Source organism: Anguilla rostrata, chromosome 3 (assembly GCF_018555375.3).
Source record: "Anguilla rostrata isolate EN2019 chromosome 3, ASM1855537v3, whole genome shotgun sequence".
Classification (NCBI taxonomy): domain Eukaryota; kingdom Metazoa; phylum Chordata; class Actinopteri; order Anguilliformes; family Anguillidae; genus Anguilla; species Anguilla rostrata.
This window is the reverse complement of record NC_057935.1, coordinates 5,593,601-5,614,528: the sequence shown is the minus strand read 5'-3', so window position 1 is coordinate 5,614,528 and position 20,928 is coordinate 5,593,601. Positions and strand designations below refer to the sequence as shown.

General features: G+C 38.3%; 3 protein-coding genes across 3 annotated transcripts; all 3 read right to left on the bottom strand.

Annotated features, from left to right (window-relative positions):
• Positions 1–1,165: 1,165 nt before the first annotated feature.
• On the bottom strand, positions 1,166–4,576 carry LOC135249949 (immunoglobulin superfamily member 3-like). The gene is made up of 6 exons (XM_064325683.1): positions 4,477–4,576; positions 3,984–4,337; positions 3,186–3,539; positions 2,675–2,782; positions 1,705–1,754; positions 1,166–1,553 (listed from the first exon to the last, which is right to left on the bottom strand). Exons 1-6 carry the CDS (start codon positions 4,520–4,522, stop codon positions 1,425–1,427), a joined length of 1,041 nt encoding a protein of 346 aa, XP_064181753.1. The 5' UTR covers positions 4,523–4,576; the 3' UTR covers positions 1,166–1,424.
• Positions 4,577–8,660: 4,084 nt separating this feature from the next.
• On the bottom strand, positions 8,661–12,161 carry LOC135249955 (uncharacterized). Its single transcript, XM_064325692.1, has 6 exons — positions 12,058–12,161; positions 11,528–11,881; positions 10,740–11,093; positions 10,229–10,336; positions 9,295–9,344; positions 8,661–9,139 (listed from the first exon to the last, which is right to left on the bottom strand). The coding sequence occupies exons 1-6, from the start codon at positions 12,098–12,100 to the stop codon at positions 9,011–9,013; spliced, it is 1,038 nt and encodes a 345-aa protein (XP_064181762.1). The 5' UTR covers positions 12,101–12,161; the 3' UTR covers positions 8,661–9,010.
• Positions 12,162–16,232: 4,071 nt separating this feature from the next.
• On the bottom strand, positions 16,233–19,727 carry LOC135249950 (uncharacterized). Its single transcript, XM_064325684.1, has 6 exons — positions 19,619–19,727; positions 19,087–19,440; positions 18,290–18,643; positions 17,780–17,887; positions 16,803–16,852; positions 16,233–16,623 (listed from the first exon to the last, which is right to left on the bottom strand). The coding sequence occupies exons 1-6, from the start codon at positions 19,659–19,661 to the stop codon at positions 16,495–16,497; spliced, it is 1,038 nt and encodes a 345-aa protein (XP_064181754.1). The 5' UTR covers positions 19,662–19,727; the 3' UTR covers positions 16,233–16,494.
• Positions 19,728–20,928: the final 1,201 nt, after the last annotated feature.

Sequence of the window (20,928 nt, the reverse complement as noted above, 5' to 3'; positions counted from 1 at the left end):
GGCAATTTATGTACTATATTTGGAACCATGAGGACAGATTTTGAGTAGTATTTATCTTTTGATAGTTAAGTACACTGTTTTCTAATTCTGTCTCTTCAGGTCTGTTGTAATGGAAAGGTGGTCTGAGTTGTGAGGTGGATAAATTTGATTGTCAGTGTGGTTTCAACACTGAGAGAGGGAGGAGCTGCAGGTCAGTCTTCCTGTGCAGCGCTGGTCTGTGTAGAGCTGAATATATAAGGCTGTGAGTGGAAAATAAGTGAACCTCTCCTGTCACCACAACAAAGCAGTCTGAAACAAACAAACACATTTTTCTGGTGATGAAAGAGAGAGCCGTGTGCAAAAGCTTTCAGAAACAATAAGCAGTGCAGTGAACTCAGAGCAGGAAGCATATCAGGCAAAGGTATCTGTCCATGTGACCTTTAACCCCTCCCTTTTGTTATTTTAGGGCCATTGTTTAATATTATGCTGTCAAAACTAAATACTTTATAGTTGCAGATTAGCTCTAGATTATTGGCCGCTGTGAACACCTGACAGGCATCTCAGCAGGAAGTGCATGAACATGTGACAGTCTGTTCATGCTCTGTCCCTGTACACAGGAAGGAATCTGCCACTGAGTCATTGTGTCTGAACATGTGCCCAGTTGTTCTAAAATATACAGCGCAGCATCAGTAACTGAGAATACAAGAAAGCTGTCGCTGTGCATACAGGAAGTGATTTGGTTACTGAAGGCTCAGGGAGGGCTCTGCTAGCAAGAGGCCTAGCCTTCAGAATGCATATCCAGCTGTTCTAAAGGTTGCTAGAGCGTACCCAAATTCACAGCGATGACAAGAGTAACAAGATAATTGATCTCCATGAAAATTACATTGAGAGATCAACTCCCGAAATAAACTTAGCAAATGTTTGACCGCCATCCATTACCACTGCAGGAAAAGCAGTCGCATTTTCTCATGGTTTATATTTCTTTCTTTTTTTTTGCCCTTGTCTATCAAAATATGCATTGTTTCTTCTTCCAGTTAGAAATTTCTTTAGTATTTCGGTACAGTAACTACTACATGCAGGACAAATGCACTGACATTTTCATTTTGCCATTTTATTTCAACTCTTTCAGACTAAAATGAGAATTGAACATTTGAATTGAATTTTTACATAGGTAATTCTTCAGTAATTTGGAGTTTATAGTTTATTCAGTGGTTCATACATATTTCTTGAAACAATATCTTTTAAAATTGAAAAGATTTATTTTGCAAACATGTATGTTGAGTCCAATGTTTAAATTAGAAAAGAGGCTTTGGGTTTAGAAAAGGCAAATCCAGAACGTTTGTATCATGTGCAGCCCCATATTATTATGTTCACCAATTCTGGCAAGGGAATAGTTGATAAATTGTGATCATTCTTGTGATGAAGATGAATTTTTATGGAAAGCTTCACTCGCGATCTCTACATCTCATATCTGAGTAAACCGTTTCTTTCTCCACTTCCCTCTTGTTCCTCCTCACTTTGGGTTTCTTGGTGGTGAAAGTCAAAGCAGCGTAATTCATTGCTTCATCTCGACACTAAAAGAAAAAGTATAGCATAGCACACCACATTACACTTCATTATGATAATAATTTAGCAGAATATTCACCACAGAAATGAATTTAGTTAGTTAGTTAGTTAGTTAGTCATTTAAAGTAGTTAATTCCCCTCTCAGCGTTATATTTATACCTGTCCGCTCGACAAGGCTTCTCCCGGCACTTGGTTGTTTGATGCAGCTCCTGTTAGAGTGAAATAGGAACGTAAAATAATACATTTAAGCAGTGATTTTCAATGGTGTACAATATAATATGAAATATCCTCATCATCATCATCATCATCAATAATAGATATTATTTGAAGCAGCAGTGGTAGCAGTGTTTTTCATATAGTCAATGGCATTCATCAGACGACAATAAGTTGCTACAACAATAAAAAATCCATCAGAGGAGTACATCTGCGATATTATCTCCAGGGAATCAGGGTTGGCTCCAGTGGAGGTTATATATCGCTTTAAAAATATTTTAATTTGTTTGGAGGCCAGAAAACTCTGCTTACTCTGCATTCTCTCTTACTGCTTTTTACTGGCTTTTGCTCAAGAGCTATTTCATTTTCATAATCGAAGGTTTGTCACATCACAGCTGTTGTGCCTGTAATTAGTACTTAGTGCCAGCTGGGTACCAAACACAAATACATAAAAACTACAACCAATATACAATAGTGGGGTAAATATCAAATAGTAAAGTTGAATAAATTCAAGACAGATTTGGTTTGCTTTTACGTGTGATATGTGTACATAATGTGCTTATACCGGAAAGTAGACCGAAATCTGCACCAATGGAGGAACTTTACTTCATCTTGTTCTACAGAACTGTTCAGATGCTGTATATGCCCATAGCTGCATGCTAGATATGAAATGGCCTTATGTGCAGATAACAACATTATTGTCATATTTCGAAACCGCACTACTTCACACTGACATTTGAACATTTTCACAATTCACAATTTTTGTGCCGCACCCATTAAGGTATTGAGTATTTTTATGATCTTGTATGTTTTATACTTGTCTGATGTAATTTAACAAACATTTGATTGTACTGTGTATATGTTGTAAATAAAAAATAGATCGACACATACCACACCGTTAAACCTGGTCTCTTACCTTTGTAATTCACATAGCTCTTTCTCCTTTTCAGAGCGAGGACAATATTTAGGATCACACTCAATGCCAAAGCTCCCGCCATGCAATAAAGAGGCAAAGCTTCATTCCCTGACATATAAAATTCAAGAATTAGTACAGCACCCTTCAAGAGTAACATGAACCTTTTAAGATGTGAGATCACACACATGTGATTAGAATGTTCGTAACTGAACATTCTAATGCTGATGTCACAGTTACTACTGGTAATAGAAAACAATGGAGTTCTAGAACAGTTATGGAAAATCATTCCAAAAAAATAAAAGAGGAATAGCAAACAATTAAAGCATACCACATAAAATAATCAGCTAATGATAAACAAACATTCAATAATTTCAGATGAATTCTGAATATTCCCCCGGTTGATATTATTTAAGTAATCTTTTAGCCCATGCCTTTCCAAAATTAATGTATGAACCTTTTAAAATCGGAATTAATTAAGACAATGCTTTCAATGTGTGATTGTTTTTCTTACGGTCAATGTCCAGCTTGGTCCCGTTCCCAAACAGGATCTCCCCACAGGTGGCCACAGCACAGTAGTAAGTCCCAGCATCAGAGGGGCTGAGGTTCCTCTTGGGGAAGTTGTAGACACAGCTCTGTGTGGGAGACACAGCCCCAGAGCTCCTCCTGCACTCATCACTCCTGTTTCCATGGGTGTAAATGATTCCTGGAGGGGACTCTCCTGAGCCCTGTCTGAACCAGTACACACTGTGTTGTCCTGCACAGGTCTCAGTGTGTACTGTACACTGCAGAGTCACAGAGTCTCCTGAATGCACCGACTCAGACTTGGGCTGCTGCAGTACTACTGTCCTGCTGAGTGACTCTGAACCTAAAGAATTCAGTTTAATAACTAAAATTATATCAGGATATATGCCTGGATTCAATCATCATTTTTCCATTTCTGTAATACGAAAAGCAAATGCAGCATTTCATTTTGTACAAACACTATAACAATTAGCTTAGAAATATCAATTAGCTGTATTCTAATTCATATATGCCCATTCATATAACAATAAAATGTCTATTTGTGACTTTGTATGAAAGACTTTTACAAAATAATACTGCAACATACAGTATCAGCAATAATAAATAATGTTAATATACATGTCTTTCTTAATGCTTAACCAAATCATCAATACACAAAGCAGAGTTTGAGTGACCATATAAAAAAACGATCTGCTTCCTTAGGATTTTTTAAAATTTAAATTCACCTTTAAAAAAATCCTGAGCAAGAAAAAAAAGTATAAAACATGGACTTGAGTTTCATATTTACCCGTCACCATTAAAGTAGCTCCATCTCCAAAGCTGATCTTACTGAAGCGCGTAAGAGTGCAGTAGTATGTTGCAGAATCAGACGGCTCTACTCGTGACACAGTAAGGTTAAAGCTCCCCTTTGCTGCTTTAGCACTGAAGCGTTCACTGTCTTTAAACTCATTGAACAACATAGCATCTGATTCATGGTTCATTATTAGTGCTATAAGCCAAGGCTTTTGTCCAAGAGGCTGCTTAAACCAGCTGACTTGGGACACAGAACTGTGACCATGGAAACATGGGAAAGTCACAGTGTCTCCAAGCTGAGCTCTCACCAGCGCGTAAGGCTGATCAACATTCTTCCCAAGCAAACCAACTGGAAAAAAAAGAAAGCATCATCAACTGACAATGGTAATAATAAGGGAAAAAACGTATTAATCTCTGTATTAATGCCTCCATACAGTCCTAGTGTAAAGTTATTTTGGCTGATAAGTTAATAATATTCATTCACTTACAGACTTTGCTGAAAAGCACAAGAACAGCACAGAGTGGTGGCATCATTGTATCTGAACTCTCCTCTTCTGGAGAATCTCCTCTGCCTGAGACCCTGTTTGTCCTCTGCTCTGTAAAACTCAAACTGTACAGATAAGAGGAGGACTTGAGGTAATTATTTCTTGTCATTCACTGAACAGAAGGAGGGCACATGTCAGGGGCAGATTTGATTGGCTGTTTAATGAGGCAAATTGTTGGGTGCACAAGAGTTGCACAAGCATCCGCTAATAAACACTCTCAGTGCCACAAAAGAAGACTGTAGTCATTATTTCCATTTTTCTTTCATTTGTGATGACCTTGTCAGGTCGTCATTGTACATGAGAATTTGTTCTGAACTGACCATCCTGCTTAATAACAGTCAAATAATAATAATCAAATTGTTATTTACAGTGCAATCATGTGGAAGTCTTCATTAAGTTTGAAATAGTTTACTTTGAGAATAACTTTAGATTGGAAACAGCACCTCAATTCATGCTACAGTTTAATATGTCTGTGTGTGTGTGTGTGTGTGTGCAAATGTGTATTTGTGCGTGGGTGTTTGTGTGTGTGTGTCTGTGTGTGTATTTGAGTGTGTGTTTGCATGTGGTTGCATGTGTGTGCGTGTGTGAATGTGTGCACATGTGCATTTCTGCGTGGGTGTTTGTGTGTGTGTGTCTGTGTGTGTATTTGTGTGTGTGTTTGCATGTGGTTGCATGGGTGTTTGTGTCTGTATGTGTATTTGTGTGTGTATGTTTGCATGTGTTTGCGTGTGGTTGTGTGTGTGTGCATGTGTGTATAAATATATATGCATGTGTGTGTGTGTGTTTGTGTATGTGTGGTTGTGTGTGTGTGCATGTGTGTATAAATATATATATGCATGTGTGTGTGTGTGTGTGTGTGTGTGTGTGTGTGTGTGCGTGTGGTTGTGTGTGTGTGTGTGTGTGCGTCTGGTTGTATGTGTGTGTGTGTGTGTGTGTGTGTGCATCTGTGTGCGTGTATGTGTGTGCATGTCGTTGTGTGGGTGTCTGTATATGTGTGTGCATATGGATGTGTGTATGTGTGTGTGCATCTCGGTGTGTGTATGCGTGTGTGTGTGTGTGCGTGTGTGAGTGTGTGTGTGTGTGATTGCATGTGTGTTTATGTGTGCAGTGTCCATGGTGCTGAATTTCTCTGCTGTCCCATTCCAGGAGTAGGAGTCAGTGCTGCCCGTAGGTGGATTGGGCCGGGATTCTGCATTCACATGCATTTTTGATATTTTTCAACTTCTATCATCTGAAAACATGAAAAAAGTGGTCAAAAACAACAACAACAAAAAAGATCTGTTGTCTTTACTATGAGAGCCTCCCAAAAGTTTAGAATGGCTGATTATGCTAATGAGTTCAGAACATTGGGCAGCTCACTGGAATGTTCATACTGTGATGTCACACCTGATCTTACATTGTGATTTTGCACTGCACTGAAACCAGGGTGAGTTGTCTTTAAATAAGTTATTTCAGGATTTGTTTTTTTTTGTTTTTTAAGTATTTTTTGTTGTTGTTGTTTTTCAGTTCCTGGACAAATCAAAGTAAGTACATTTTTTATTTTATTGTCTTTTCATCATGTGATACAGTGGCCATCCACAGCACTGCATCAAAGTCTATTAATGTAAAAGAAACATTAAGATGAGTATTGGGCAACCAATTCATGTCCTGAATGAAATCAAAATGTTTACAATTGTGACATGTTTAAACACCCTACTGTACAAACCTGGTGGTTTGAGTTTTGTGAAAGTGGGCAATATTGTTCAATAAAGACCATGATTAAAAAGCTTTCAAACTTTTTGTTAAAGATTTCTGACAACCATTTTAGCTGAGTTCTCAATGTTTTCTCATTCAAAAAGAAATGGTGTATAATCACTGATTATCTCAAGAGCACATGTAGTTCTGACCCCACTGAAGTGACAGAGGAGAATGATAAAAAGAGAGAATGGAAGAGGGAGGTACCAGATGACGTATGTAAGGGGTGCATGCAGAGGACACCACAAAGGCAGAGCTCAGGGGTTTTGTTTTGAGTCAGTGGCCTGAGAGTTAGACTGAGCCACAGAGAGAGAGAGCAGCACCTCCAGCATTGTGCAAAAACCCCCCTCAGACTAGCAAGCAGGTCTCAGAGCGTGATCTCTAGCGCACTCTCAAAGGGAAAGAGGTTATAAACAAAAACATTACCAGACTGTAATTAATACTGAAAATGCCCTGTCCTCAGTTCTCAATAGAATTTAACTTGCTGGGATAATACTCTCTTTGGTCACACACACACATGCACACACACACACACACACACACACGCACACATGCACACACATACAAACACACACACATGCAAACACGCAGGCACCGACTCTCTCTTCCCCCTCACCTATACACTCACATTCTCATAGCCAAACACCCATGATACAGGGATTGTTTCATGTAAATCCATTCTGCTCCACACCTTACTCAGCACATACATTTATGAAGAATGCTGCTTGTCCTGAATGAGTCAAGACCACTTTCATGTCCCGTGTCAGTACAGCTGGTCACATGACCATGGAATGTACCATCAGGGCAGGAAAAGGAGGGGAATGATCGAGGTGCTCTGTGTTTCAATGCATCTGATGATGTTTGTGCAGAAAAAAACACTATCACATTACTTTAGTATTTTTTATGACTTATTGGGTGTATATTTAAATATTTTAATGATGTGCACTTCACTGAGCATTTCACGTGTAATGATATTCAACATTGTAAGCCGTATATAAAAAATTTGAAAGGTGCACACAAGCTGAAGAACATGTCAAAAACACCTTAATCAGACCAATACGGCGTGACTATCAAGAGTTATAGATTGTGACATCATAAATTATCCTTGTTGTAATGTCACATTTATAAATAATTTAATGACTGTGTTGTGCTGCTTCCTATTGGTAAAACTCTGAACAACACACTTTATTAAAGACGGTTATGATGACCTTGCTCTGCATCATAATACAACTAACAAGCAACAGCATGAAACATGATAAAAAAATGATAATGAATGTAAAATAGGAAAGTGAAAAGCCTCTTTAATTACAGAGAGCGATTCTGATGGTTTATTCCCGGCAATATATGGACTATATTTGGAACCATGAGGACAGATTTTGTGTAGTATTTATCTTTTGATAGTTAAGTACACTGTTTTCTAATTCTGTCTCTTATGGTCTGTTGTAATGGAAAGGTGGTCTGAGTTGTGAGGTGGATAAATTTGATTGTCAGTGTGGTTTCAACGCTGAGAGAGGGAGGAGCTGCAGGTCAGTCTTCCTGTGCAGCGCTGGTCTGTGTAGAGCTGAATATATAAGGCTGTGAGTGGAAAATAAGTGAACCTCTCCTGTCACCACAACAAAGCAGTCTGAAACAGACAAACACATTTTTCTGGTGATGAAAGAGAGAGCCGTGTGCAAAAGCTTTCAGAAACAATAAGCAGTGCAGTGAACTCAGAGCAGGAAGCATATCAGGCAAAGGTATCTGTCCATGTGACCTTTAACCCCTCCCTTTTGTTATTTTAGGGCCATTGTTTAATATTATGCTGTCAAAACTAAATACTTTATAGTTGCAGATTAGCTCTAGATTATTGGCCCCTGTGAACACCTGACAGGCATCTCAGCAGGAAGTGCATGAACATGTGACAGTCTGTTCATGCTCTGTCCCTGTACACAGGAAGGAATCTGCCACTGAGTCATTGTGTCTGAACATGTGCCCAGTTGTTCTAAAACATACAGTGCAGCATCAGTAACTGAGAACACAAGAAAGCTGTCGCTGTGCATACAGGAAGTGCTTTGGTTACTGAAGGCTCAGGGAGGGCTCTGCTAGCAAGAGGCCTAGCCTTCAGAATGCATATCCAGCTGTTCTAAAGGTTGCTCACAGCAATGACAAGAGTAACAAGATAATTGATCTCCATGAAAATTCCAAGGAGAGATCAACTCCCAAAATAAACTTAGCAAATGTTTGACCGCCATCCATTACCACAGCAGGGAAAGCAGTCGCATTTTCTCATGGTTTATATTTCTTTCTTTTTTTTGCCCTTGTCTATCAAAATATGCATTATTTCTTCTTCCAGTTAGAAATTTCTTTAGTATTTTGGTACAGTAACTACTACATGCAGGACAAATGCACTGACATTTTCATTTTGCCATTTTATTTCAACTCTTTCACACTAAAATGAGAATTGAACATTTGAATTGAATTTTTACATAGGTAATTCTTCAGTAATTTGCAGTTTATAGTTTATTCAGTGGTTCATACATATTTCTTGAAACAATATCTTTTAAAATTGAAAAGATTTATTTTGCAAACATGTATGTTGGGTCCAATGTTTAAATGAGAGAAGAGGCTCTGGGTTTAGGAAAGGCAAATCCAGAACGTTTGTATCATTTGCAGCCCCATATTATTATGTTCACCAATTCTGGCAAGGGAATAGTTGATAAATTGTGATCATTCTTGTGATGAAGATGAATTTTTATGGAAAGCTTCACTCACGATCTCTACATCTCATATTTGAGTAAACCGTTACTTTCTCCACTTCCCTCTTGTTCCTCCTCACTTTGGGTTTCTTGGTGGTGAAAGTCAAAGCAGCGTAATTCATTGCTTCATCTCGACACTAAAAGAAAAAGTATAGCATAGCACATCACATTACACTTCATTATGATAATAATTTAGCAGAATATTCACCACAGAAATGGATTTAGTCAGTTAGTTAGTTAGTTAGTTAGTCATTTGAAGTAGTTAATTCCCCTCTCAGCGTTATATTTGTACCTGTCCGCTCGACAAGGCTTCTCCCCGCACTTGGTTGTTTGATGCAGCTCCTGTTAGAGTGAAATAGGAACGTAAAATAATACATTTAAGCAGTGATTTTCAATGGTGTACAATCTAATATGAAATATCCTCATAATCATCATCATCATCATCATCATCAGTAGTAGTTATTATTTGAAGCAGTAGTGGTAGCAGTGTTTTTCATATAGTCAATGGCATTCATCAGCCAACAATAAGTTGGTACAACAATGGAAATCCATCAGAGGAGTACATCTGCGATATAATCTCCAGGGAATTAGGGTTGGCTCCAGTGGAGATTACATTTTGCTTTAAAAATATTTGTTTGGAGGCCAGAAAACTCTGCTTACTCTGCATTCTCTCTAATTGCTTTTTACCGGCTTTTGCTCATGAGCACTTTTATTTTCATAATCGAGGGTTTGTCACATCACAGCTGTTGTGCCTGTAATTAATACTTAGTGTCAGCTGGATACCAAACACAAATACATAAAAACTACAACCAATATACAATATTGGGGTAAATATCAAATGGTAAAGTTGAATAAATTCAAGACAGATTTGGCTTGCTTTTACGTGTGACATCTGCAGCAATGGATGAACTTTACTTCATCTTGTTTTACAGAACTGTTCAGATGCTGTATATGCCCATATGCATATGCTAGATATGAAATGGCCTTATGTGCAGATGACAAAATTGTTGTTATATTTCAAAACCGCACTACTTCACACTGACATTTGAACATTTTCACAATTCACATTTCTTGTGCTTCACCCATTAAGGTATTGAGTATTTTTATGATCTTGTATGTTTTATACTTGTCTTATCTGATTTAAAAAAACATTTGATTGTACTATGTGTATGTTGTAAGTAAAAAATAGATTGACACATACCACACCGTTAAACCTGGTCTCTTACCTTTGTAATTCACACAGCTCTTTCTCCTTTTCAGAGCGAGGACAATATTTAGGATCACACTCAATGCCAAAGCTCCCGCCATGCAATAAAGAGGCAAAGCTTCATTCCCTGACATATAAAATTCAAGATTTAGTACAGCACCCTTCACGAGTAACATGAACCTTTTAAGATGTGAGATCACAAACATGTGATTAGAATGTTCTTCACTGAACATTCTAATGCTGATGTCACAGTTACTACTGGTAATAGAAAACAATGGAGTTCTAGAACAGTTATAGAAAATCATTCCAAAAAAATAAAAGAGGAATAGCAAACAATTAAAGCATACCACATAAAATAATCAGCTAATGATAAACAAACATTCAATAATTTCAGATGAATTCTGAATATTCCCCCGGTTGATATTATTTAAGTAATCTTTTAGCCCATGCCTTTCCAAAATTAATGTATGAACCTTTTAAAATCGGAATTAATTAAGACAATGCTTTCAATGTGTGATTGTTTTTCTTACGGTCAATGTCCAGCTTGGTCCCGTTCCCAAACAGGATCTCCCCACAGGTGGCCACAGCACAGTAGTAAGTCCCAGCATCAGAGGGGCTGAGGTTCCTCTTGGGGAAGTTGTAGACACAGCTCTGTGTGGGAGACACAGCCCCAGAGCTCCTCCTGCACTCATCACTCCTGTTTCCATGGGTGTAAATGATTCCTGGAGGGGACTCTCCTGAGCCCTGTCTGAACCAGTACACACTGTGTTCTCCTGCACAGATCTCAGTGTGTACTGTACACTGCAGAGTCACAGAGTCTCCTGACTGCACTGACTCAGACTCGGGCTGCTGCAGTACTACTGTCCCGCTGAGTGACTCTGAACCTAAAGAATTCAGTTTAATAACTAAAATTATATCAGGACATATGCCTGGATTCAATCATCATTTTTCCATTTCTGTAATACGAAAAGCAAATGTAGCATTTTATTTTGTACAAACACTGTAACAATAAGCTTAGAAATATCAATTAGCTGTATTCTAATTCATATATGCCCATTCCTATAACAAGAAAATGTCTATTTGTGACTTTGTATGAAAGACTTTTACAAAATAATACTGCAACATACAGTATCAGCAATAATAAATAATGTTAATATACCTGTCTTTCTTAATGCTTAACCAAATCATCAATAAACAAAGCAGAGTTTGAGTGACCATACAACAAAAAGATCTGCTTTCTTAGGATTTTTTAAAATTTAAATTCACCTTTAAAAAATCCTAAAAAAGTATAAAACATGGACTTAAGTTTCATATTTACCCGTCACCATTAAAGTAGCTCCATCTCCAAAGCTGATCACATTGTATTTTGTAATAGTGCAGTAGTATGTTGCTGAATCAGACGGCTCTACTCGTGACACAGTCAGGTTAAAGCTCCCCTTCGTTGCTTTAGCACTGAAATGTGTGCTGTTTTTAAACTCATTGAACAATAAAGCATCTGATTCAGGGTTCATTGCTATTGCTATAATCTGGGGCTTCTCTCCAAGAGGCTGCTTAAACCAGCTGGCATAGGATACAAAATCTTGAGCATGGAAACATGGGAAAGTCACAGTGTTTCCAAGCTGAGCTCTCACCAGTGCGTAAGGCTGATCAACATTCTTCCCAAGCAGATCATCTGGAAAAAACAAAAAGCATCTTCAATTGACAATGGTAACAATAAAGGAAAAAACATATTATTTCTGTATTAATGCCCCCATACAGTCCTTGTGTAAAGTTATTTTTGCAGATAAGTTATATATATTCATATTCATAATATTATATTCATTATATTCATAATATTCCTTCACTTACAGACTTTGCTGAAAAGCAGAAGAACAGCACAGAGTAAAGGCATCACTGTATCTGAACTCTCCTCTTCTGGAGACTCTGCTCTGCCTGAGACCCTGCTTGTCCTCTGCGCTGTAAAACTCAGAAATGTACAGATAAGAGGAGGACTTGAGGTGATAATTTCCAGTGATTCACTGAACAGAAGGAGGGCACATGTCAGGGGCAGATTTGATTGGCTGTTTAATGAAGCAAATTGTTGGGTGCACAAGAGCTGCACAAGCATCCGCTAATAAACACTCTCAGTGCAAACAAAAGAAGACCGTTGTCATTATTTCCATTTTTCTTTCATGTGTGATGACCTTTTCAGGTCATCATTGTACATGACAATTTGTTCTGAACTGACCATCCTGCTTAACAAAGGTCAAATAATAATAATCAAATTGTTATTTACAGTGCAATCATGTGGAAGTCTTCATGAAGTTTGAAATAGTTTACTTACTTTGAGAATAACTTTAGATTGGAAACAGCACCTCAATTTGTGCTACAGTTTAATATGTCTGTGTGTGTGTGTGTGTGTGTGTGTGTGTGTGCAAATGTGTATTTGTGCGTGGGTGTTTGTGTGTGTGTTTGTGTGTGTGTTTGCATGTGGTTGCATGTGTGTGCGTGTGTGAATGTGTGCACATGTGCATTTGTGCATGGGTGTTTGTGTGTGTGTGTCTGTGTGTGTATATGTTTGCATGTGTTTACGTGCGGTTGTGTGTGTGTGTATGTGCGTATAAATATATATGCATGTGTGTGTGTGTGTGCTTGTGTATGAGTGGTTGTGTGTGTGTGCATCTGTGTGTGTGCGGTTGTGTGTGTGTGTGTGTGTGCGTCTGGTTGTGTGTGTGTGTGTATTTGTGTGTGCATCTGTGTGCGTGTATGTGTGAGCATGTGGTTGTGTGGGTGTCTGTATATGTGTGTGCGTATGGATGTGTGTATGAGTGTGTGTCTCTATGTGTGTATGCGTGTGTCTGCGTGTGCGCGTCTGTGTGTGTGTGTGCATGTGTGAGTGTGTGTGTGTGATTGCATGTGTGTTTATGTGTGCAGTGTCCATGGTGCTGAATTTCACTGCTGTCCCATTCCAGGAGTAGGAGTCAGTGCTGCCCGTAGGTGGATTGGGCCGGGATTCTGCATTCACATGCATTTTCGTTTTTTATCAACTTCTATCATCTGAAAACATGAAAAACGTGGTTAAAAACAACAACAATAAAAAAAGATCTGTTGTCTTTACTATGAGAGTTTAGAATGGCTGATTATGCTAATGAGTTCAGAACATTGGGCAGCTCACTGGAATGTTTATACTGTGATGTCACACCTGATCCTACATTGTGATTTTGCACTGCAACGAACCAGGTCATGATTTGTTGTCGTTTTTTTTTTTTTTTTTTGTTGTTGTTTTTCAGTTCCTGGACGAATCAAAGTAAGTCCATTTTTTATTTTATTGTCTTTTCATCATGTGATACAGTGGCCATCCACAGCACTGCATCAAAGTCTATTAATGTAAAAGAAACATTAAGATGAGTATTGGGAAACCAATTCATGTCCTGAATGAAATCAAAATGTTTACAATTGTAACATCTTTAAACACTCTACTGTACAAACCTGGTGGTTTGAGTTTTGAGAAAGTGGGCAATATTGTTCAATAAAGACTATGATTAGAAAGCTTTCCAACTTTTTGTTAAAGATTTCTGACAACTATTTGAGCTGAGTTCTCAATGTTTTCTCATTCATAAAGAAATGGTGTATAATCACTGATTATCTCAAGAGCACATGTAGTTCTGACCCCACTGAAGTGACTGAGGAGAATGATAGAGAGAGAGAATGGAAGAGGGAGGTACCAGATGACGTATGTAAGGGGTGCATGCAGAGGACATCACAAAGGCAGAGCTCAGGGGTTTTGTTTTGAGTCAGTGGCCTGAGAGTCAGACTGAGCCACAGAGAGAGCTGCACCTCCAGCATTGTGCAAAAACCCCCTCAGACCAGCAAGCAGGTCTCAGAGCGTGATCTCTAGCGTGCTCTCAAAAGGAAAGAGGTCATAAACAGGAAACAAAAACATTACCAGACTATAATTAATACTGAAAATGCCCTGTCCTCAGTCCTCAATAGAATTTAACTTGCTGGGATACTACTCTCTTTGGTCACACACACACATGCACACACAAACACACACACACATGCACACATGCACACACATACAAACACACACACATGCAAACACGCAGGCACCGACTCTCTCTTCCCCCTCACCTATACACTCACATCCTCATAGTCAAACACCCATGATACCGGGATTGTTTCATGTAAATCCATTCTGCTCCACACCTTACTCAGCACATACATTTATGAAGAATGCTGCTTGTCCTGAATGAGTCAAGACCACTTTCATGTCCCATGTCAGTACAGCTGGTCACATGACCATGGAATGTACCATCAGGGCAGGAAAAGGAGGGGAATGATCAAGATGCTCTGTGTTTCAATGCATCTGATGATGTTTGTGCAGAAAAAAACACTATCACATTACTTTAGTATTTTTATGACATATTGAGTGTATATTTAAATATTTTAATGATGTGCACTTCACTGAGCATTTCACGTGTAATGATATTCAACATTGTAAGCCGTATATAAAAAATTTTAAAGGTGCACACAAGCTGAAGAACATGTCAAAAACACCTTAATCAGACCAATACGGCGTAACTATCAAGAGTTATAGATTGTGACGTTATAATTTATCATCGTCCTAATGTCACATTTATAAATAATTTAATGACTATGCTGTGCTGCTCCCTATTGGTAAAACTCTGAACAACACACATTATAAAAGACGGTTATGATGACCTTGCTCTGCATCATAATACAACTAACAAGCAACAGCATAAAACATGATAAAAAATGATAATGAATGTAAAATAGGAAAATGAAAAGCCTCTTTAATTACAGAGAGCGATACTGATGGTTTTTTCCCGGCAATTTATGTACTATATTTGGAACCATGAGGACAGATTTTGAGTAGTATTTATATTTTGATAGTTAAGTACACTGTTTTCTAATTCTGTCTCTTCAGGTCTGTTGTAATGGAAAGGTGGTCTGAGTTGTGAGGTGGATAAATTTGACTGTCAGTGTGGTTTCAACACTGAGAGAGGGAGGAGCTGCAGGTCAGTCTTCCTGTGTAGCGCTGGTCTGTGTAGAGCTGAATATATAAGGCTGTGAGTGGAAAATAAGTGAACCTCTCCTGTCACCACAACAAAGCAGTCTGAAACAGACAAACACATTTTTCTGGTGATGAAAGAGAGAGCCGTGTGAAAAAGCTTTCAGAAACAATAAGCAGTGCAGTGAACTCAGAGCAGGAAGTATATCAGGCAAAGGTATCTGTCCATGTGACCTTTAACCCCTCCCTTTTGTTATTTTTGGGTCTTTGTTTAATATTATGCTGTCAAAACTAAATACTTTATAGTTGCAAGTCCATTCTGGGTAAGGGCATTACTCTCTCCTTGTTCTCTAGATTATCGGCCCCTGTGAACACCTGACAGGCATCTCAGCAGGAAGTGCATGAACATGTGACAGTCTGTTCATGCTCTGTCCCTGTACACAGGAAGGAATCTGCCACTGAGTCATTGTGTCTGAACATGTGCCCAGTTGTTCTAAAACATACAGCGCAACATCAGTAACTGAGAACACAAGAAAGCTGTCGCTGTGCATACAGGAAGTGCATTGGTTACTGAAGTCTCAGGGAGGGCTCTGCTAGCAAGAGGCCTAGCCTTCAGAATGCATATCCAGCTGTTCTAAAGGTTGCTAGAGCGTACCCAAATTCACAGCGATGACAAGAATAACAAGATAATTGATCTCAATGAAAATTACAAGGAGAGATCAACTCCCGAAATAAACTTAGCAAATGTTTGACCGCCATCCATTACCACTGCAGGGAAAGCAGTCGCATTTTCTCATGGTTTATATTTCTTTCTTTTTTTTGCCCTTGTCTCTCATAATATGTATTGTTTCTTCTTCCAGTTAGAAATTTCTTTAGTATTTTGGTACAGTAACAACTACATGCAGGACAAATGCACTGACATTTTCATTTTGCCATTTTATTTCAACTTTTTTACAGTAAAATGAGAATTGAACATTTGAATATTTCCATAGTAACAATAATTCTTCAGTAATTTGCAGTTTATAGTTTATTCAGTGGTTCACACATATTTCTTGAAACAATATCTTTTAAAATAGAAAATATTTATTTTGCAAACATGTATGTTGGGTCCAATGTTTAAATTAGAGAAGAGGCTTTGGGTTTAGAAAAGGCAAATCCAGAACGTTTGTATCATTTGCAGCCCCATATTATTATGTTCACCAATTCTGGCAAGGGAATAGTTGATAAATTGTGATCATTCTTGTGATGAAGATGAATTTTTATGGAAAGCTTCACTCGCGATCTCTACATCTCATATCTGAGTAAACCGTTTCTCTCTCCACTTCCCTCTTGTTCCTCCTCACTTTGGGTTTCTTGGTGGTGAAAGTCAAAGCAGCGTAATTCATTGCTTCATCTCGACACTAAAAGGAAAAGCATAGCATAGCACACCACATTACACTTCATTATGATAATAATTATGCAGAATATTCACCACAGAAATGGATTTAGTTAGTTAGTTAGTTAGTTAGATAATTAGTTAGTTAGTTAGTTAGTTAGTCATTTAAAGTAGTTAATTCCCCTCTCAGCGTTATATTTGTACCTGTCCGCTCGACAAGTCTTCTCCCGGCACTTGGTTGTTTGATGCAGCTCCTGTTAGAGAGAAATAGGAATGTAAAATAATACTTGAAAATAATACATTTAAGCAGTTATTTTCAATGGTGTACAATATAATATGAAATATCATCATCATCATCGTCAGTAATAGTTATTATTTGAAGCAGTAGTGGTAGCAGTGTTTTTGATATAGTCAATGGCATTCATCAGACGACAATAAGTTGCTACAAAAATAAGAAATCCATCAGAGGAGTAAATCTGCAATATTATCTCCAGGGATTTAGGTTTGGCTCCAGTGGAGATTACATTTCGCTTTAAAAATATTTTAATTTGTTTGGAGGCCAGAAAACTTTGCTTACTCTGCATTCTCTCTTACTGCTTTTTACTGGCTTTTGCTCAAGAGCTATTTCATTTTTATAATCGAGGGTTTGTCACATCACAGCTGTTGTGCCTGTAAATAGTACTTAGTGCCAGCTGGGTACCAAACACAAATACATAAAAACTACAACCAAAATACAATATTGGGGTAAATATCAGATGCTAAAGTTGAATAAATTCAAGACAGATTTGGCTTGCTTTTACGTGTGATATGTGTACATAATGTGCACATACCGGAAAGTAGACAGACCTCTGCACCAATGGAGGAACTTTACTTCATCATGTTTTACAGTACTGTTCAAATGCTGTATATGCCCATAGCTGCATGCTAGATATGAAATGGCCTTATGTGCAGATGACAAAATTGTTGTCATATTTCGAAACCGCACTACTTCACACTGACATTTGAACATTTTCACAATTCACATTTCTTGTGCTTCACCCATTAAGGCATTGAATATTTTTATGATCTTGTATGTTTTATACTTGTCTGATCTGATTTAATAAACATTTGACTGTACTGTGTATATGTTGTAAGTAAAAAATAGATTGACACATACCACACCGTTAAACCTGGTCTCTTACCTTTGTAATTCACACAGCTCTTTCTCCTTTTCAGAGCGAGGACAATATTTAGGATCACACTCAACGCCAAAGCTCCCGCCATGCAATAAAAAGGCAAAGCTTCATTCCCTGACATATAAAATTCAAGATTTAGTACAGCACCCTTCAAGAGTAACATGGACCTTTTAAGATGTGAGATCACAAACATGTGATTAGAATGTTCTTCACTAAACATTCTAATGCTGATGTCACAGTCACTACTGGTAATTGAAAACAATAAAGTTCTAGAACAGTTATGGAAAATCATTCCAAAAAAATTTAAGAGGAATAGCAAACAATAAAAGCTTACCACATAAAAAAATCAGCTAATGATGAACAAACATTCAATAATTTCAGATGAATTCTGAATATCCCCTGGTTGATATTATTTAAAATATCTTTTAGCTCAAGCCTTGCCGAAATTAATGTATGAACCTTTTAAAATCAGAATTAATTAAGACAATGCTTTCATTGTGTGGTTGTTTTTCTTACGGTCAATGTCCAGCTTGGTCCCGTTCCCAAACAGGATCTCCCCACAGGTGGCCACAGCACAGTAGTAAGTCCCAGCATCAGAGAGGCTGAGGTTCCTCTTGGGGAAGTTGTAGACACAGCTCTGTGAGGGAGTCACAGCCACAGAGCTCCTCTGGCACTCATCACTCCTGTTTCCATGGGTGTAAATGATTCCTGGAGGGGACTCTCCTGAGCCCTGTCTGAACCAGTACACACTGTGTTCTCCTGCACAGGCCTCAGTGCGTACTGAACACTGCAGAGTCACAGAGTCTCCTGGCTGCACTGACTCAGATTCAGGCTGCTGCAGCACTACTGTCCTGCTGAGTGACTCTGAACCTAAAGAATTCAGTTTAATAACTAAAATTATATCAGGATACATGCCTGGATTCAATCATCATTTTTCCATTTCTGTAATACGAAAAGCAAATGCAGCATTTTATTTTGTACAAACACTATAACAATTAGCTTAGAAATATCAATTAGCTGTATTCTAATTCATATATGCCCATTCCTATAACAAGAAAATGTCTATTTGTGACTTTTTATAAAAGACTTTTACAAAATAATACTGCTACATACAGTATCAGCAATAATACATAATGTTAATATACCTGTCTTCCTTAATACTTAATCAAATCATCAATACACAAAGCAGAGTTTGAGTGACCATACAAAAAAAAGATCTGCATTCTTAGTATTTTTTTAAATTTAAATTCACTTTAAAAATAATCCTGAGCAAGAAAAAAAGTATAAAACATGGACTTAAGTTTCATATTTACCCGTCACCATTAAAGTGGCTCCATCTCCAAAGCTGATCGCATTGAAGGTTGTAATACTGCAGTAGTATGTTGCAGAATCAGACGACTCTACTTGTGACACAGTCAGGTTAAAGCTCCCCTTCGCTGCTTCAGCACTGAAGCGTTTACTGTTTTTAAACTCATTGAACAATATAGCACCTGATTCAGGGTTCATTGCTATTGCTATAATCTGGGGCTTCTCTCCAAGAGGCTGCTTAAACCAGCTGGCATAGGACACAAATTCGTGAGCATGGAAACATGGGAAAGTCACAGTGTCTCCAAGCTGAGCTCCTACCAGCGCGTAAGGCTGATCAACATTCTTCCCAAGCAGACCATCTGGAAAAAAACAAAAAGCATCTTCAATTGACAATGGTAACAATAAGGGAAAAAACATATTCATTTCTGTATTAATGCACCCGTACAGTCCTTGTGTAAAGTTATTTTTGCAGATAAGTTGTATATATTAATATTCATAATATTATATTCATTATATTCATAATATTCATTCACTTACAGACTTTGCTGAAAAGCACAAGAACAGCACAGAGTGAAGGCATCACTGTATCTGAACTCTCCTCTTCTGGAGACTCTGCTCTGCCTGAGACCCTGCTTGTCCTCTGCGCTGTAAAACTCAGATATGTACAGAGGAGGACTTGAGGTGATAATTTCCAGTGATTCACTGAACAGAAGGAGGGCACATGTCAGGGGCAGATTTGATTGGCTGTTTAATGAGGCAAATTGTTATGTGCACAAGAGCTGCACAAGCATCCACTAATAAACATTCTCAGTGCAACAAAAGAAGACCGTTGTCATTATTTCCATTTTTCTTTCATGTGTGATGACCTTTTCAGGTCATCATTGTACATGAGAATTTGTTCTGAACTGACCATCCTGCTTAATAAAGGTCAAATAATAATAATCAAATTGTTATTTACAGTGCAATCATGTGGAAGTCTTCATGAAGTTTGAAATAGTTCACTTTGAGTATAACTTTAGATTGGAATCAGCACCTCAATTCGTGTTACAGTTTAATATGTCTGTGTGTGTGTGTGTGTGTGTGTGTGTGTGCAAATGTGTATTTGTGCGTGGGTGTTTGTGTGTGTGTCTGTGTGTGTATTTGTGTTTGTGTTTTCATGTGTTTGCATGTGGTTGTGTGTGTGTGCATGTGTGTATAAATATATATGCATATGTGTGTGTGTGTTTGTGTATGTGTGGTTGTGTGTGTGTGCATCTGTATGTGTGTGCGTGTGGTTGTATGTGTGTGTGTGTGTGTGTGTGTGCATCTGTGTGCGTGTATGTGTGTGCATGTCATTGTGTGGGTGTCTGTCTATGTGTGTGCATATGGATGTGGTTGCATGTGTGTGCGTGTGTGAATGTGTGCACATGTGCATTTGTGTGTGTGTCTGTGTGTGTAGTTGTGTTTGTGTTTTCATGTGTTTGCATGTGGTTGTGTGTGTGTGCATGTGTGTATAAATATATATGCATGTGTGTGTGTGTTTGTGTATGTGTGGTTGTGTGTGTGTGCATCTGTGTGTGTGTGTGTGTGTGGTTGTGTGTGTGCGTGTGGTTGTATGTATGTGTGTGTGTGTGTGCATCTGTGTGCGTGTATGTGTGTGCATGTCGTTGTGTGGGTGTCTGTATATGTGTGTGCGTACGGATGTGTGTATGTGTGTGTGCGTCTCTATGTGTGTATGCGTATGTTTTTGTGTGTGTGTGTGTGTGTGAGTAGGTGTTTATGTGTGTGAGTGTGTGTGTGTGTTTTTGTGTGTGAGTGTGTGTGTGTGTGTGAGTAGGTGTGTATGTGTGTGTGTGTGTGTGTTTCTC

Bases quoted from the DNA above. Each gene is read 5' to 3' on its own strand.
- LOC135249950 (XM_064325684.1), bottom strand. From the start codon at position 19,661: ATGCCTTCACTCTGTGCTGTTCTTGTGCTTTTCAGCAAAGTCT. The intron at 18,644-19,086 runs GTAAATATGAAA...TGAATTCTTTAG, and splicing joins AGCCACTTTAATGGTGACGG to GTTCAGAGTCACTCAGCAGG. The intron at 16,853-17,779 runs GTAAGAGACCAG...TCTCTCTAACAG, and splicing joins GAGCTGTGTGAATTACAAAG to GAGCTGCATCAAACAACCAA.
- LOC135249955 (XM_064325692.1), bottom strand. From the start codon at position 12,100: ATGCCTTTACTCTGTGCTGTTCTTCTGCTTTTCAGCAAAGTCT. The intron at 11,882-12,057 runs GTAAGTGAAGGA...TGTTTTTTCCAG, and splicing joins TCTGCTTTTCAGCAAAGTCT to ATGATCTGCTTGGGAAGAAT. The intron at 10,337-10,739 runs GTAAGAAAAACA...TTTATATGTCAG, and splicing joins GACCAAGCTGGACATTGACC to GGAATGAAGCTTTGCCTCTT.
- LOC135249949 (XM_064325683.1), bottom strand. From the start codon at position 4,522: ATGATGCCACCACTCTGTGCTGTTCTTGTGCTTTTCAGCAAAGTCT. The intron at 2,783-3,185 runs GTAAGAAAAACA...TTTATATGTCAG, and splicing joins GACCAAGCTGGACATTGACC to GGAATGAAGCTTTGCCTCTT. The intron at 1,755-2,674 runs GTAAGAGACCAG...TCACTCTAACAG, and splicing joins GAGCTATGTGAATTACAAAG to GAGCTGCATCAAACAACCAA.